Here is a 19,001-nt window from a genome sequence, read left to right as displayed (position 1 = left end):
GGCTGCTGGGAGGAGGTGCTCTTGTTCTCCATAGACTTTAGTGTCCCAAAACTTTGCAGTTAGAGCTACAGACTGTGAATTTCTGTTTGAAAAAGCTGGCCTTTGCTTTCCTAACTGACTGCTTGTATTGGTTCCTGACTTCCCTGAACAGTTGCATATCGCGGGGACTATTTGATTCTATTGCAGTCCGCCACAGGATGTTTTAGTACTGGTCAAGGGCAGTCAGGTCTGGTGTGAACCAAGGGCTATATCTGTTCTTAGTTCTGCATTTTTTTTGAACAGGGCATGCTTATTTAAGATGGTGAGGAAATTACTTTTAAAGAACGACCAGGCATCCTCGACTGACGGGATGAGGTCAATATCCTTCCAGGATACCCAGGCCAGGTCAATTAGAAAGGCCTGCTCGCAGAAGTGTTTTTAGGAGCGTTCGACTTCGGACCCGTAGCGGATACAGGCAATGAGGCAGTGATCGCTGAGATCCTGATTGAAAACAGCGGAGGTGTATTTGGAGGGCAAGTTGGTCAGGATAATGTCTGAGGGTGCCCAGGGCACAGCTGGGAGGGGGGTCGATAGCAGACGGCAACAGTGAGAGACTTATTTCTGAAGAGTTAAAATGTTTTAATTAGAAGTTCAAACTGTTTGGGTATAGACCTGGAAAATATGACAGATCTCTGCAGTAGATTGCAACTCCTCCCCCTTTGGCAGTTCTATCTTGACGGAAAATGTTGTAGTTGGGTACGGAAATCTCAGAATTGTTGGTGGCCTTCCTAAACCAGGATTCAGACACGGCTAGGACATCAGGGTTGGCGGAGTGTGCTAAAGCAGTGAGTAAAACAAACTTAGGGAGGAGGCTTCTGATGTTGACATGGATGAAACCAAGGCTTTTTTGATCACAGATGTCAACAAATGCCTGGGGACACGCAGGGCCTGGGTTTACCTCCACATCACCCGAGGAACAGAGGAGGAGTAGGATGAGGGTACGGCTAAAGGCTATCAAAACTGTTCTCCTTGGGGACAAAGAATAAAAGAAGCAGATTTCTGGGCGTAGTAGAATAGATTCAGGGCATAATGTGCAGACAGGGGTATGGTGGAGTGCGGTACAGCGGAGGTAAGCCCAGGCACTGAGTGAATGGAGACGTTGTAGCTCTGGATAAGCTGGTTATAATGGGGCAGCAGGGTAGCCTAGTGGTTAGAGCGTTGGACTAGTAGGTTGCAAGGTCAAACCCCGAGCTGACAAGGTACAAATCTGTCATTCTGCTCCTGAACAGGCAGTTAACCCACTGTTCTTAGGCCGTCATTGAAAATAAGAATTTGTTCTTAACTGACTTGCCGAGTTAAATAAAGGTAAAAAGAAAATATTAAATGGGTGACAGAGGATTCAGAGGTATAATGAGTGAAACTAGGGGCTCCGTTGTAAACTAAAACAATGATAACTAACCTAAACAACAGTATACAAAGCATATTGACATATTCGAGAGACATACAGCGAGGCATAAAGTAATCACAGGTGTTGATTTTGGAGAGCTAGCTTAGACAACAACAGCTAAAATGGCGATGAATGGGCCAGAGGGTCGGTTAACTACACACAGGGCCTGAGTTCGCGGCTGGGGCCGACAGATAAACAAAAAAATAAACAGAATGGAGTACCGTGATTAATGGACAGTCCAGAATGCATCGGCTATGGAGCCAAGTGATCATAGGGTCCAGGGGGCAGCAATAGATGGAACAGGGAAGCAATAGATGGAACAGGGAAGCCGTCGCTACTATGCTAGCACGCGGGCAACACAGCGTTTGAAGTTAGTAGCCTGGGGCTAGTAGAAGCGTCTGCTCCGACGGAGGCCGGTTGAAGGCACAGTGGATGGGAGTATTCATCGGCAGACCAGTCGTGGTGGTGCGGCGGGGCACCGTGTCGACTAAGGATCCAAGCCAGATGGCGAAAGAGGTGTTGTAGTAATTTAGTTTTCTAGCCGGGAGATATGCCTAGCTCACGGCTAACTGGTGCTAGCTTCGGGGCAGGGGCGTTAGCCACTATAGCCACTCGGTAGCAGCAGTGATCCGGTGTATTCTAGCCGTGTTTGGGTGGAGTCCGGGTGAACAACTGAGTAGGCCGGGAGGTGGGCCTCAGGGATAGCTTCGGTACTGGGTAACTCAGTGGGTGCTAGCTAGCTGTGAAGATCAGGAGTAATGGTCCAGGGATTACAGCAGGAATCCGGCGTTGTAGTGGAGAGACAGTCCGTTACTGGCGAGTATTATCCAGGCTAAAAAACACACTAAAGGGCTGGTATCTGTGCAGAAGTTAAAGGCCGCTAGCAGTGGCTAACAATGACTAAATAGCTTGTAGCTAATTCGCTGGTTAGCTTCTGATGGCAAGGTGGTTCTGGCTATAAGGTCTAGAAATAAAAAATAATAGCGGTTCCGTATCACATTGGGTGAGGCAGGTTACCGGAAGGTATAATTTAACTAAAATGGAGAAGAGATTGAAAATAAAATTGAAATATATACAAAAAATACAACAAAAACATACCAAAGTACACGAGAGGATGGGCAAAACACGTCGACACTGCTACGCCATCTTGGAATTTAGTGAATTTCTTTCACTATGAGTTGCCCTGCCCCCTCTTCTTCTCTTCCACTGGGAGTAGCCCTGCCCCCTCTTCTTCTCTTCCACTGGGAGTAGCCCTGCCCCCTCTTCTTCTCTTCCACTGGGAGTAGCCCTGCCCCCTCTTCTTCTCTTCCACTGGGAGTAGCCCTGCCCCCTCTTCTTTTCTTCCACTGGGAGTAGCCCTGCCCCCTCTCTTCTTCTCTTCCACTGGGAGTAGCCTTAAGGCGTCAGCATGCACCAGTTCGACTGGCGCCTAGCCGAACGAATGCGCTCGCATACTCCCTTAAAATAACATCCCTTGAAAAATGAGAAAACCGCGTCAATAGTACTATTTGTCCATTTCGTGACGGAGCCAGCTCCTCAAAATAGTCAGAATTCAGCTAATATAATTTTACATCTAAGATGTTTGTTTTTCAGTTTTTTTATTTTTTTGCATTGAAAAACACCTCTACCCCTTTCTTCTCGCTCTCTACCCCTCTCTACCCCTTTCTTCCCGCTCTCTACCCCTCTCTACCCTTCTCTACCCCTCTCTACCCTTCTCTACCCCTCTCTACCCCTCTCTACCCCTTTCTTCCCGCTCTCTACCCCTCTCTACCCTTCTCTACCCCTCTCTACCCCTCTCTACCCTTCTCTACCCCTCTCTACCCCTCTCTACCCCTTCCTTCCCGCTCTCTACCCCTCTCTACCCCTCTCTACCCCTTCCTTCCCGCTCTCTACCCCTCTCTACCCTTCTCTACCCCTCTCTACCCCTCTCTTCCCGCTCTCTACCCCTTCCTTCCCGCTCTCTACCCCTCTCTACCCCTCTCTACCCCTCTCTACCCCTCTCTACCCCTTCCTTCCCGCTCTCTACCCCTCTCTACCCCTCTCTTCCCGCTCTCTACCCCTTCCTTCCCGCTCTCTACCCCTCTCTACCCCTCTCTACCCCTCTCTACCCCTCTCTACCCCTTCCTTCCCGCTCTCTACCCCTCTCTACCCCTCTCTACCCCTCTCTACCCCTTCCTTCCCGCTCTCTACCCCTCTCTACCCTTCTCTACCCCTCTCTACCCCTTTCTTCCCGCTCTCTACCCCTCTCTACCCTTCTCTACCCCTCTCTACCCCTCTCTTCCCGCTCTCTACCCCTTCCTTCCCGCTCTCTACCCCTCTCTACCCCTCTCTACCCCTCTCTACCCCTCTCTACCCCTCTCTACCCCTTCCTTCCCGCTCTCTACCCCTCTCTACCCCTCTCTTCCCGCTCTCTACCCCTTCCTTCCCGCTCTCTACCCCTCTCTAACCTTCTCTACCCCTCTCTACCCCTTTCTTCTCGCTCTCTACCCCTCTCTACCGCTTTCTTCCACTCCCTAACCATTTCTTCAACTATCCCTCCCTACATCCTTTCTGCTCTGCCAGATAAAGCCCTTTCCTAGGGCTCAGAGTTTGTCCTGATCAGGCCACAGGGTCTTGCTCTACTCCATCCACAGAACCACTTGTCATTTTTTATATAAATAGTTTTGAAACCATTAGGAACAGCTACTTAATGACTGTTTCTCTGTCTCTCTTGATTACTCCCTGTAGATCGTAAGGACACGCGTATCAAGAAGATGTACAGCGGGTCGATGAAGATCACCAACCAGGTGTTTGAGGATACCTATGAAAACTCCAACAGCACTGAGTACAGAGCGCTGGCCGAACAGGTCGTTAAACAGGTCAGAGAGAACCTTGGCCGTGTCCGAAATCGGTCTTGCCTGCTACTTTCTACACCGGCAATCTGTGTACTGATACTACTGCATATTATTTAGAACAGGGATGGGCACCTCCAGTGCTGGTGCCTTCCCCCCCAGCCCTGTAGCCACCCAGCCCTGTAGCTAACACCCCCCCCCAGCCCTGTAGCTAACACACCGTTCCCCCCAGCCCTATAGCTAACACACCTATCCCTATACCTAACACACCGTTCCCCCCAGCCCTATAGCTAACGCACCTTTCCCCCCAGCCCTATAGCTAACACCCCCCTCCCAGCCCTATAGCTAACGACCTTTCCCCCCAGCCCTATAGCTAACACACCTATCCCTATAGCTAACGCACCTTTCCCCCCAGCCCTATAGCTAACACACCTATCCCTATAGCTAACGCACCTTTCCCCCCAGCCCTATAGCTAACACACCTATCCCTATAGCTAACACACCTTTCCCCCAGCCCTATAGCTAACACACCTATCCCTATAGCTAACGCACCTTTCCCCCCAGCCCTATAGCTAACGCACCTTTCCCCCAGCCCTATAGCTAACGCACCTTTCCCCCAGCCCTATAGCTAACGCACCTTTCCCCCAGCCCTATAGCTAACGCACCTTTCCCTCCCAGCCCTATAGCTAACACACCTTTCCTCCCCAGCCCTATAGCTAACACACCTATCCCTATAGCTAACACACCTTTCCTCCCCAGCCCTATAGCTAACACACCTTTCCTCCCCAGCCCTATAGCTAACAACACACTTTCCCCCCAGCCCTATAGCTAACACACCTTTCCCCCCCAGCCCTAGCCCACCTATAGCTAACACACCTTTCCCCCAGCCCTATAGCTAACACACCTTTCCCCCCAGCCCTATAGCTAACACACCTATCCCTATAGCTAACACACCTTTCCCCCCCAGCCCTATAGCTAACACACCTTTCCTCCCCCTGTAGCCCTAACAACACCTTTCCTCCCCCCTAGCCCTATAGCTAACACACCTTTCCTCCCCAGCCCTATAGCTAACACACCTTTCCCCCCCAGCCCTATAGCTAACACACCTATCCCTATAGCTAACACACCTTTCCCCCCCCTAGCCCACCTATAGCTAACACACCTTCCCCCCAGCCCTATAGCTAACACACCTTTCCCTATATAGCTAACACACCTATCCCTATAGCTAACACACCTTTCCCCCAGCCCTATAGCTAACACACCTTTCCCCCAGCCCTATAGCTAACACACCTATAGCTAACACACCTTTCCCCCAGCCCTATAGCTAACACACCTTTCCCTATAGCTAACCACCACCTTTCCCCAGCCCTATAGCTAACACACCTATCCCCTAACACAGCCCTATAGCTAACACACCTTTCCCCCAGCCCTATAGCTAACGCACCTTTCCCTATAGCTAACACACCTTATAGCTAACCCCCCCCCAGCCCTATAGCTAACACACCTATCCCTATAGCTAACACACCTTTCCCCCTAACAGCCCCCTATAGCTAACACACCTTTCCCCCCCCAGCCCTATAGCTAACACACCTATCCCTATAGCTAACACACCTTTCCCCCCCTAGCCCTATAGCTAACACACACCTTTCCCCCAGCCCTATAGCTAACACACCTATCCCTATAGCTAACGCACCTTTCCCCCCCAGCCCTATAGCTAACACACCTATCCCTATAGCTAACACACCTTTCCCCCAGCCCTATAGCTAACACACCTATCCCTATAGCTAACACACCTTTCCCCCCCTATAGCCCTATCCCTATAGCTAACACACCTTTCCCCCAGCCCTATAGCTAACACACCTTCCCTATAGCTAACACACCTTTCCCCCAGCCACACTATAGCTAACACACCTTTCCCCCAGCCCTATAGCTAACACACCTATCCCTATAGCTAACACACCTTTCCCCCCCTAGCCCTATAGCTAACACACCTTCCCCCAGCCCTATAGCTAACACACCTTTCCCCCAGCCCTATAGCTAACACACCTTTCCCTATAGCTAACACACCTTTCCCCCCAGCCCTATAGCTAACACACCTATCCCTATAGCTAACACACCTTTCCCCCCAGCCCTATAGCTAACACACCTATCCCCCAGCCTATAGCTAACACACCTTTCCCCCCAGCTAACACACCTTTCCCTATAGCTAACACACCTTTCCCCCAGCCCTATAGCTAACACACCTATCCCTATAGCTAACACACCTTTCCCCCCCAGCCCTAAACACACCTTTCCCCCCCAGCCCTATAGCTAACACACCTTTCCCCCAGCCCTATAGCTAACACACCTTTCCCCACCCTATAGCTAACCACCTTTCCCCCAGCCCTATAGCTAACACACCTATCCCTATAGCTAACACCTTTCCCCCAGCCCTATAGCTAACACACCTTTCCCCCAGCCCTATATAGCTAACACACCTATCCCTATAGCTAACACACCTTTCCCCCAGCCCTATAGCTAACACACCTATCCCTATAGCTAACTCACCTTTCCCCCACCTTTCCACCTATAGCTAACACACCTTTCCCTATAGCTAACACACCTATCCCTATAGCCTCCCCTTTCCCCCCCAGCCCTATAGCTAACACACCTATCCCTATAGCTAACACACCTTTCCCCCCAGCCCTATAGCTAACACACCTATCCCTATAGCTAACACACCTTTCCCCCAGCCCTATAGCTAACACACCTATCCCTATAGCTAACCCCTATAGCCCTATAGCTAACACACCTATCCCTATAGCTAACCCCTTTCCCCCAGCCCTATAGCTAACACACCTATCCCTATAGCTAACTCACCTTTCCCCCCCAGCCCTATAGCTAACACACCTATCCCTATAGCTAACACACCTTTCCCCCAGCCCTATAGCTAACACACCTATCCCTATAGCTAACACACCTTTCCCCCCAGCCCTATAGCTAACACACCTATCCCTATAGCTAACACACCTTTCCCCCAGCCCTATAGCTAACACACCTATCCCTATAGCTAACACACCTTTCCCCCAGCCCTATAGCTAACACACCTATCCCTATAGCTAACACACCTTTCCCTATAGCTAACACACCTTTCCCTATAGCTAACACACCTTTCCCCACCTTTCCCCCAGCCCTATAGCTAACACACCTTTCCCTATAGCTAACACACCTTTCCCCCCAGCCCTATAGCTAACACACCTATCCCTATAGCTAACACCCTTTCCCCCCCCAGGCCTATAGCTAACACACCTTTCCCTATAGCTAACACACCTTTCCCCCCCAGCCCTATAGCTAACACACCTATCCCTATAGCTAACACACCTTTCCCCCAGCCCTATAGCTAACACACCTATCCCTATAGCTAACACACCTTTCCCTATAGCTAACACACCTTTCCCTATAGCTAACACACCTTTCCCTATAGCTAACACACCTTTCCCTATAGCTAACACACCTTTCCCCCAGCCCTATAGCTAACACACCTTTCCCCCAGCCCTATAGCTAACACACCTTTCCCCCAGCCCTATAGCTAACACACCTTTCCCCCAGCCCTATAGCTAACACACCTTTCCCCCAGCCCTATAGCTAACACACCTATCCCTATAGCTAACACACCTTTCCCCCAGCCCTATAGCTAACACACCTATCCCTATAGCTAACACACCTTTCCCCCAGCCCTATAGCTAACACACCTTTCCCCCAGCCCTATAGCTAACACACCTTTCCCCCAGCCCTATAGCTAACACACCTTTCCCCCAGCCCTATAGCTAACACACCTTTCCCCCAGCCCTATAGCTAACACACCTTTCCCCTAACACACCTTTCCCCCAGCCCTATAGCTAACACACCTATCCCTATAGCTAACACACCTTTCCCCCAGCCCTATAGCTAACACACCTATATAGCTAACACACCTTTCCCCCAGCCCTATAGCTAACACACCTTCCCTATAGCTAACACACCTTCCCCCCCAGCCCTATAGCTAACACACCTTTCCCTATAGCTAACACACCTTTCCCCCCCAGCCCTATAGCTAACACACCTATCCCTATAGCTAACACACCTTTCCCCCCCACCTAGCCCTATAGCTAACACACCTTTCCCCCCAGCCCTATAGCTAACACACCTTCCCTATAGCTAACACACCTTTCCCCCAGCCCTATAGCTAACACACCTTTCCCCCAGCCCTATAGCTAACACACCTTTCCCCCAGCCCCTTTCCCCCAGCCCTAGCTAACACACCTTTCCCCCAGCCCTATAGTAGCTAACACACCTTTCCCCCAGCCCTGTAGCTAACACACCTTTCCCCCAGCCCTGTAGCTAACACACCTTTCCCCCAGCCCTATTGCTAACACACCTTTCCCCCAGCCCTATAGCTAACACACCTTTCCCTATAGCTAACACACCTTTCCCCCCAGCCCTATAGCTAACACACCTTTCCCTATAGCTAACACACCTTTCCCCCACCCCCCTATAGCTAACACACCTTTCCCTATAGCTAACACACCTTTCCCCCAGCCCTGTAGCTAACACACCTATCCCTATAGCTAACACACCTTTCCCCCAGCCCTATAGCTAACACAACTTTCCCTATAGCTAACACACCTTTCCCCCAGCCCTGTAGCTAACAAACCTTTCCCCCAGCCCTGTAGCTAACACACCTTTCCCCCAGCCCTGTAGCTAACACACCTATCCCTATAGCTAACGCACCTTTCCCCCAGCCCTATAGCTAACGCACCTTTCCCCCAGCCCTATAGCTAACGCACCTTTCCCCCAGCCCTATAGCTAACGCACCTTTCCCCCAGCCCTATAGCTAACACACCTTTCCCCCCCAGCCCTATAGCTAACGCACCTATCCCTATAGCTAACACACCTTTCCCCCCCCCCTTTCCCCCCCCAGCCCTATAGCTAACACACCTATCCCTATAGCTAACGCACCTTTCCCCCCAGCCCTATAGCTAACGCACCTTTCCCCCAGCCCTATAGCTAACGCACCTTTCCCCCCAGCCCTATAGCTAACGCACCTTTCCCTCCCAGCCCTATAGCTAACACACCTTTCCCCCAGCCCTATAGCTAACATACCTTTCCCTCCCAGCCCTATAGCTAACACACCTATCCCTATAGCTAACGCACCTTTCCCCCCAGCCCTATAGCTAACGCACCTTTCCCCCAGCCCTATAGCTAACACACCTATCCCTATAGCTAACGCACCTTTCCCCCCAGCCCTATAGCTAACACACCTATCCCCCCAGCCCTATAGCTAACGCACCTTTCCCCCCAGCCCTATAGCTAACGCACCTTTCCCCCAGCCCTATAGCTAACGCACCTTCCCCCCCCAGCCCTATAGCTAACGCACCTTTCCCTCCCAGCCCTATAGCTAACGCACCTTTCCCCCCCCAGCCCTATAGCTAACACACCTATCCCTATAGCTAACGCACCTTTCCCCCAGCCCTATAGCTAACGCACCTTTCCCCCCAGCCCTATAGCTAACGCACCGTTCCCCCCAGCCCTATAGCTAACGCACCTTTCCCCCAGCCCTATAGCTAACACACCTTTCCCCCAGCCCTATAGCTAACGCACCTTTCCCCCCCAGCCCTATAGCTAACGCACCTATCCCTATAGCTAACACACCTTTCCCCCAGCCCTATAGCTAACACACCTATCCCTATAGCTAACGCACCTTTCCCCCAGCCCTATAGCTAACACACCTATCCCTATAGCTAACACACCTTTCCCCCAGCCCTATAGCTAACACACCTATCCCTATAGCTAACGCACCTTTCCCCCAGCCCTATAGCTAACACACCTATCCCTATAGCTAACACACCTTTCCCCCAGCCCTATAGCTAACGCACCTTTCCTCCCCAGCCCTATAGCTAACACACCTTTCCCCCAGGCCTATAGCTAACACACCTTTCCCCCAGCCCTATAGCTAACACACCTTTCCCCCAGGCCTATAGCTAACACACCTTTCCCTATAGCTAACGCACCTTTCCCCCCCAGCCCTATAGCTAACACACCTATCCCTATAGCTAACACACCTTTCCCCCAGCACTATAGCTAACACACCTATCCCTATAGCTAACACACCTTTCCCCCAGCCCTATAGCTAACACACCTATCCCTATAGCTAACACACCTTTCCCCCCCAGCCCTATAGCTAACACACCTATCCCTATAGCTAACGCACCTTTCCCCCCCAGCCCTATAGCTAACACACCTATCCCTATAGCTAACACACCTTTCCCCCAGCCCTATAGCTAACACACCTTTCCTCCCCAGCCCTATAGCTAACACACCTATCCCTATAGCTAACACACCTTTCCCCCAGCCCTATAGCTAACACACCTTTCCCCCAGCCCTATAGCTAACACACCTTTCCTCCCCAGCCCTATAGCTAACACACCTTTCCCTATAGCTAACACACCTTTCCCCCAGCCCTATAGCTAACACACCTTTCCCCCAGCCCTATAGCTAACGCACCTTTCCTCCCCAGCCCTATAGCTAACACACCTTTCCCCCAGCCCTATAGCTAACACACCTTTCCCCCAGCCCTATAGCTAACACACCTTTCCTCCCCAGCCCTATAGCTAACACACCTTTCCTCCCCAGCCCTATAGCTAACACACCTATCCCTATAGCTAACACACCTTTCCCCCAGCCCTATAGCTAACACACCTTTCCCCCAGCCCTATAGCTAACACACCTTTCCTCCCCAGCCCTATAGCTAACACACCTTTCCCTATAGCTAACACACCTTTCCCCCAGCCCTATAGCTAACACACCTTTCCCCCAGCCCTATAGCTAACACACCTTTCCCCCAGCCCTATAGCTAACACACCTTTCCCTCCCAGCCCTATAGCTAACACACCTTTCCCCCAGCCCTATAGCTAACACACCTATCCCTATAGCTAACGCACCTTTCCCCCAGCCCTATAGCTAACACACCTTTCCCCCCAGCCCTATAGCTAACACACCTTTCCTCCCCAGCCCTATAGCTAACACACCTTTCCCTATAGCTAACACACCTTTCCCCCAGCCCTATAGCTAACACACCTTTCCCCCAGCCCTATAGCTAACACACCTTTCCCCCCCAGCCCTATAGCTAACACACCTTTCCCTCCCAGCCCTATAGCTAACACACCTTTCCCCCCCAGCCCTATAGCTAACACACCTATCCCTATAGCTAACGCACCTTTCCTCCCCAGCCCTATAGCTAACGCACCTTTCCCCCCAGCCCTATAGCTAACACACCTTTCCCTATAGCTAACACACCTATCCCTATAGCTAACACACCTTTCCCCCCCAGCCCTATAGCTAACACACCTTTCCTCCCCAGCCCTATAGCTAACACACCTTTCCCCCAGCCCTGTAGCTAACACACCTTTCCCTATTGCTAACACACCTTTCCCCCAGCCCTATAGCTAACACACCTTTCCCTATAGCTAACACACCTTTCCCCCCCAGCCCTATAGCTAACACACCTTTCCCTATAGCTAACACACCTTTCCTCCCCAGCCCTATAGCTAACGCACCTTTCCCCCCCAGCCCTATAGCTAACACACCTATCCCTATAGCTAACGCACCTTTCCCCCCAGCCCTATAGCTAACACACCTTTCCCCCAGCCCTATAGCTAACACACCTTTCCCTATAGCTAACACACCTTTCCCCCAGCCCTGTAGCTAACACACCTTTCCCCCAGCCCTGTAGCTAACACACCTTTCCCCCAGCCCTGTAGCTAACACACCTTTCCCCCAGCCCTGTAGCTAACACACCTTTCCCCCAGCCCTGTAGCTAACACACCTTTCCCTATTGCTAACACACCTTTCCCCCAGCCCTATAGCTAACACACCTTTCCCTATAGCTAACACACCTTTCCCCCCAGCCCTATAGCTAACACACCTTTCCCTATAGCTAACACACCTTTCCTCCCCAGCCCTATAGCTAACGCACCTTTCCCCCCAGCCCTATAGCTAACACACCTATCCCTATAGCTAACGCACCTTTCCCCCCAGCCCTATAGCTAACACACCTTTCCCCCCAGCCCTATAGCTAACACACCTTTCCCTATAGCTAACACACCTTTCCCCCAGCCCTGTAGCTAACACACCTTTCCCCCAGCCCTATAGCTAACACACCTTTCCCCCAGCCCTATAGCTAACACACCTTTCCCTCCCAGCCCTATAGCTAACACACCTTTCCCCCCAGCCCTATAGCTAACACACCTATCCCTATAGCTAACGCACCTTTCCCCCCCAGCCCTATAGCTAACACACCTTTCCCCCCAGCCCTATAGCTAACACACCTTTCCTCCCCAGCCCTATAGCTAACACACCTTTCCCTATAGCTAACACACCTTTCCCCCAGCCCTATAGCTAACACACCTTTCCCCCAGCCCTATAGCTAACACACCTTTCCCCCCAGCCCTATAGCTAACACACCTTTCCCTCCCAGCCCTATAGCTAACACACCTTTCCCCCAGCCCTATAGCTAACACAACTATCCCTATAGCTAACACACCTTTCCTCCCCAGCCCTATAGCTAACACACCTTTCCCCCCCAGCCCTATAGCTAACACACCTTTCCCTATAGCTAACACACCTATCCCTATAGCTAACACACCTTTCCCCCCCAGCCCTATAGCTAACACACCTTTCCTCCCCAGCCCTATAGCTAACACACCTTTCCCTATAGCTAACACACCTTTCCCCCAGCCCTGTAGCTAACACACCTTTCCCCCAGCCCTATAGCTAACACACCTTTCCCCCCCAGCCCTATAGCTAACACACCTTTCCCTCCCAGCCCTATAGCTAACACACCTTTCCCCCCCAGCCCTATAGCTAACACACCTATCCCTATAGCTAACGCACCTTTCCCCCCCAGCCCTATAGCTAACACACCTTTCCCCCCCAGCCCTATAGCTAACACACCTTTCCTCCCCAGCCCTATAGCTAACACACCTTTCCCTATAGCTAACACACCTTTCCCCAGCCCTATAGCTAACACACCTTTCCCCCAGCCCTATAGCTAACACACCTTTCCCCCAGCCCTATAGCTAACACACCTTTCCCTCCCAGCCCTATAGCTAACACACCTTTCCCCCCAGCCCTATAGCTAACACACCTATCCCTATAGCTAACGCACCTTTCCTCCCCAGCCCTATAGCTAACGCACCTTTCCCCCAGCCCTATAGCTAACACACCTTTCCCTATAGCTAACACACCTATCCCTATAGCTAACACACCTTTCCCCCCAGCCCTATAGCTAACACACCTTTCCTCCCCAGCCCTATAGCTAACACACCTTTCCCCCAGCCCTGTAGCTAACACACCTTTCCCTATTGCTAACACACCTTTCCCCCAGCCCTATAGCTAACACACCTTTCCCTATAGCTAACACACCTTTCCCCCCCAGCCCTATAGCTAACACACCTTTCCCTATAGCTAACACACCTTTCCTCCCCAGCCCTATAGCTAACGCACCTTTCCCCCAGCCCTATAGCTAACACACCTATCCCTATAGCTAACGCACCTTTCCCCCCAGCCCTATAGCTAACACACCTTTCCCCCAGCCCTATAGCTAACACACCTTTCCCTATAGCTAACACACCTTTCCCCCAGCCCTGTAGCTAACACACCTTTCCCCCAGCCCTGTAGCTAACACACCTTTCCCCCAGCCCTGTAGCTAACACACCTTTCCCCCAGCCCTGTAGCTAACACACCTTTCCCCCAGCCCTGTAGCTAACACACCTTTCCCTATTGCTAACACACCTTTCCCCCAGCCCTATAGCTAACACACCTTTCCCTATAGCTAACACACCTTTCCCCCCCAGCCCTATAGCTAACACACCTTTCCCTATAGCTAACACACCTTTCCTCCCCAGCCCTATAGCTAACGCACCTTTCCCCCCCAGCCCTATAGCTAACACACCTATCCCTATAGCTAACGCACCTTTCCCCCCAGCCCTATAGCTAACACACCTTTCCCCCAGCCCTATAGCTAACACACCTTTCCCTATAGCTAACACACCTTTCCCCCAGCCCTGTAGCTAACACACCTTTCCCCCAGCCCTGTAGCTAACACACCTTTCCCCCAGCCCTGTAGCTAACACACCTTTCCCCCAGCCCTGTAGCTAACACACCTTTCCCCCAGCCCTGTAGCTAACACACCTTTCCCCCAGCCCTGTAGCTAACACACCTTTCCCCAGCCCTGTAGCTAACACACCTTTCCCCCAGCCCTGTAGCTAACACACCTTTCCCTATTGCTAACACACCTTTCCCCCAGCCCTATAGCTAACACACCTTTCCCTATAGCTAACACACCTTTCCCCCCCAGCCCTATAGCTAACACACCTTTCCCTATAGCTAACACACCTTTCCCCCCACCCCTATAGCTAACACACCTTTCCCTATAGCTAACACACCTTTCCCCCAGCCCTGTAGCTAACACACCTTTCCCCCAGCCCTGTAGCTAACACACCTTTCCCCCAGCCCTGTAGCTAACACACCTTTCCCCCAGCCCTGTAGCTAACACACCTTTCCCCCAGCCCTGTAGCTAACACACCTTTCCCCCAGCCCTGTAGCTAACACACCTTTCCCCCAGCCCTGTAGCTAACACACCTTTCCCCCAGCCCTGTAGCTAACACACCTTTCCCCCAGCCCTGTAGCTAACACACCTTTCCCCCAGCCCTGTAGCTAACACACCTTTCCCCCAGCCCTGTAGCTAACACACCTTTCCCCCAGCCCTGTAGCTAACACACCTTTCCCCCAGCCCTGTAGCTAACACACCTTTCCCCCAGCCCTGTAGCTAACACATCTTTCCCCCAGCCCTATAGCTAACACACCTTTCCCCCAGCCCTATAGCTAACACACCTTTCCCCCAGCCCTATAGCTAACACACCTTTCCCCCAGGCCTATAGCTAACACACCTTTCCTCCCCAGCCCTAAAGCTAACACACCTTTCCCTATAGCTAACACACCTTTCCCTATAGCTAACACACCTTTCCCTATAGCTAACACACCTTTCCCTATAGCTAACACACCTTTCCCTATAGCTAACACACCTTTCCTCCCCAGCCCTATAGCTAACACACCTTTCCCCCAGGCCTATAGCTAACACACCTTTCCCCCAGGCCTATAGCTAACACACCTTTCCCCCAGCCCTATAGCTAACACACCTTTCCCCCAGCCCTATAGCTAACACACCTTTCCTCCCCAGCCCTATAGCTAACACACCTTTCCTCCCCAGCCCTATAGCTAACACACCTTTCCTCCCCAGCCCTATAGCTAACACACCTTTCCTCCCCAGCCCTATAGCTAACACACCTTTCCTCCCCAGCCCTATAGCTAACACACCTTTCCTCCCCAGCCCTATAGCTAACACACCTTTCCTCCCCAGCCCTATAGCTAACACACCTTTCCTCCCCAGCCCTATAGCTAACACACCTTTCCCCCCAGCCCTATAGCTAACACACCTATCCCTATAGCTAACACACCTTTCCCCCAGCCCTATAGCTAACACACCTTTCCCTATAGCTAACACACCTTTCCCCCTGCCCTATAGCTAACACACCTTTCCCTATAGCTAACACACCTTTCCCCCAGCCCTATAGCTAACACACCTTTCCCTATAGCTAACACACCTTTCCCCCAGGCCTATAGCTAACACACCTTTCCCCCAGCCCTATAGCTAACACACCTTTCCCCAGCCCTATAGCTAACACACCTTTCCCTATAGCTAACACACCTTTCCCCCAGCCCTATAGCTAACACACCTTTCCCTATAGCTAACACACCTTTCCCCCAGGCCTATAGCTAACACACCTTTCCCCCAGGCCTATAGCTAACACACCTTTCCCCCAGGCCTATAGCTAACACACCTTTCCCCCAGGCCTATAGCTAACACACCTTTCCCTATAGCTAACACACCTTTCCCTATAGCTAACACACCTTTCCCTATAGCTAACACACCTTTCCCTATAGCTAACACACCTTTCCTCCCCAGCCCTATAGCTAACACACCTTTCCCCCCCAGCCCTATAGCTAACACACCTTTCCCTATAGCTAACACACCTTTCCCTATAGCTAACACACCTTTCCTCCCCAGCCCTATAGCTAACACACCTTTCCCCCAGGCCTATAGCTAACACACCTTTTCCCCAGCCCTATAGCTAACACACCTTTCCCTATAGCTAACACACCTTTCCCCCAGCCCTATAGCTAACACACCTTTCCCTATAGCTAACACACCTTTCCCCCCCAGCCCTATAGCTAACACACCTATCCCTATAGCTAACGCACCTTTCCCCCCCAGCCCTATAGCTAACACACCTATCCCTATAGCTAACACACATTTCCCCCAGCCCTATAGCTAACACACCTTTCCCTATAGCTAACACACCTTTCCCCCAGCCCTATAGCTAACACACCTTTCCCTATAGCTAACACACCTTTCCCCCAGCCCTATAGCTAACACACCTTTCCCTATAGCTAACACACCTTTCCCCCAGCCCTATAGCTAACACACCTTTCCCTATAGCTAACACACCTTTCCCTATAGCTAACACACCTTTCCCCCAGGCCTATAGCTAACACACCTTTCCCTATAGCTAACACACCTTTCCCTATAGCTAACACACCTTTCCCCCAGCCCTATAGCTAACACACCTTTCCCCCAGCCCTGTAGCTAACACACCTTTCCCCCAGGCCTATAGCTAAGACACCTTTCCCCCAGCCCTATAGCTAACACACCTTTCCCCAGCCCTATAGCTAACACACCTTTCCCTATAGCTAACACACCTTTCCCCCAGCCCTATAGCTAACACACCTTTCCCTATAGCTAACACACCTTTCCCCCAGCCCTATAGCTAACACACCTTTCCCTATAGCTAACACACCTTTCCCCCAGCCCTATAGCTAACACACCTTTCCCCCAGCCTATAGCTAACACACCTTTCCCCCAGGCCTATAGCTAACACACCTTTCCCCCAGGCCTATAGCTAACACACCTTTCCCTATAGCTAACACACCTTTCCCCAGCCCTATAGCTAACACACCTTTCCCTATAGCTAACACACCTTTCCCCCAGCCCTATAGCTAACACACCTTTCCCTATAGCTAACACACCATTCCCCCAGCCCTATAGCTAACACACCTTTCCCTATAGCTAACACACCTTTCCCCCAGGCCTATAGCTAACACACCTTTCCCCCAGGCCTATAGCTAACACACCTTTCCCTATAGCTAACACACCTTTCCCTATAGCTAACACACCTTTCCCTATAGCTAACACACCTTTCCCTATAGCTAACACACCTTTCCCTATAGCTAACACACCTTTCCCTATAGCTAACACACCTTTCCCTATAGCTAACACACCTTTCCCTATAGCTAACACACCTTTTCCCCAGCCCTGTAGCTAACACACCTTTCCCCCAGCCCTGTAGCTAACACACCTTTCCCCCAGCCCTATAGCTAACACACCTTTCCCCCAGCCCTGTAGCTAACACACCTTTCCCCCAGCCCTATAGCTAACACACCTTTCCCCCAGCCCTATAGCTAACACACCTTTCCCTATAGCTAACACACCTTTCCCCAGCCCTATAGCTAACACACCTTTCCCCCAGCCCTATAGCTAACACACCTTAAGCTACTGTAGTTCCATTCTTAACTGAAAACCATGATTAGTTGATTATAGGAGGGCGGCAGGTCACAACCAGGCCCCTGAGAACTGGAGTTGGCTCCTCCTACTGAGGATGGCAACCACATAGGCTCCTCCTACTGAGGATGGCAACCACGTAGGCTCCTCCTACTGAGGATGGCAACCATGTAGGCTCCTCCTAGTGAGGATGGCAACCATGTAGGCTCCTCCTAGTGAGGATGGCAACCATGTAGGCTCCTCCTAGTGAGGATGGCAACCACGTAGGCTCCTCCTAGTGAGGATGGCAACCATGTAGGCTCCTCCTAGTGAGGATGGCAACCATGTAGGCTCCTCCTAGTGAGGATGGCAACCATGTAGGCTCCTCCTAGTGAGGATGGCAACCATGTAGGCTCCTCCTAGTGAGGATGGCAACCATGTAGGCTCCTCCTAGTGAGGATGGCAACCATGTAGGCTCCTCCTAGTGAGGATGGCAACCATGTAGGCTCCTCCTAGTGAGGATGGCAACCATGTAGGCTCCTCCTAGTGAGGATGGCAACCATGTAGGCTCCTCCTAGTGAGGATGGCAACCACGTAGGCTCCTCCTAGTGAGGTTGGCAACCACGTAGGCTCCTCCTACTGAGGATGGCAACCACCTAGGCTCCTCCTACTGAGGATGGCAATAACCTAGGCTCCTCCTACTGAGGATGGCAATAACCTAGGCTCCTCCTACTGAGGATGGCAATAACCTATGCTCCTCCTACTGAGGATGGCAATAACCTATGCTCCTCCTACTAAGGATGGCAACCACGTAGGCTCCTCCTACTGAGAATGGCAATAACCTATGCTCCTCCTACTGAGGATGGCAATAACCTAGGCTCCTCCTACTGAGGATGGCAATAACCTATGCTCCTCCTACTGAGGATGGCAATAACCTATGCTCCTCCTACTAAGGATGGCAACCACGTAGGCTCCTCCTACTGAGGATGGCAATATCCTATGCTCCTCCTACTGAGGATGGCAATAACCTAGGCTCCTCCTACTGAGGATGGCAATAACCTAGGCTCCT

At 51.5% G+C, this 19,001-nt stretch overlaps 1 protein-coding gene across 1 annotated transcript in view; it reads left to right on the top strand.

The window, feature by feature from the left end:
* The window catches only part of st14a (ST14 transmembrane serine protease matriptase a), a 92,585-nt gene that overhangs the window by 32,320 nt on the left and 41,264 nt on the right, over positions 1–19,001 (top strand). Inside the window, exon 3 of the mRNA XM_064972759.1 lies at positions 4,154–4,284. Coding sequence (XP_064828831.1) covers positions 4,154–4,284 — 131 coding nt within the window. The remainder of the gene's footprint in view (positions 1–4,153; positions 4,285–19,001) is intronic.

The sequence above is a fragment of the Oncorhynchus masou genome, chromosome 9 (genome assembly GCF_036934945.1).
Source record: "Oncorhynchus masou masou isolate Uvic2021 chromosome 9, UVic_Omas_1.1, whole genome shotgun sequence".
NCBI lineage: Eukaryota > Metazoa > Chordata > Actinopteri > Salmoniformes > Salmonidae > Oncorhynchus > Oncorhynchus masou.
This window is presented reverse-complemented; position numbering and strand designations above follow the sequence as displayed.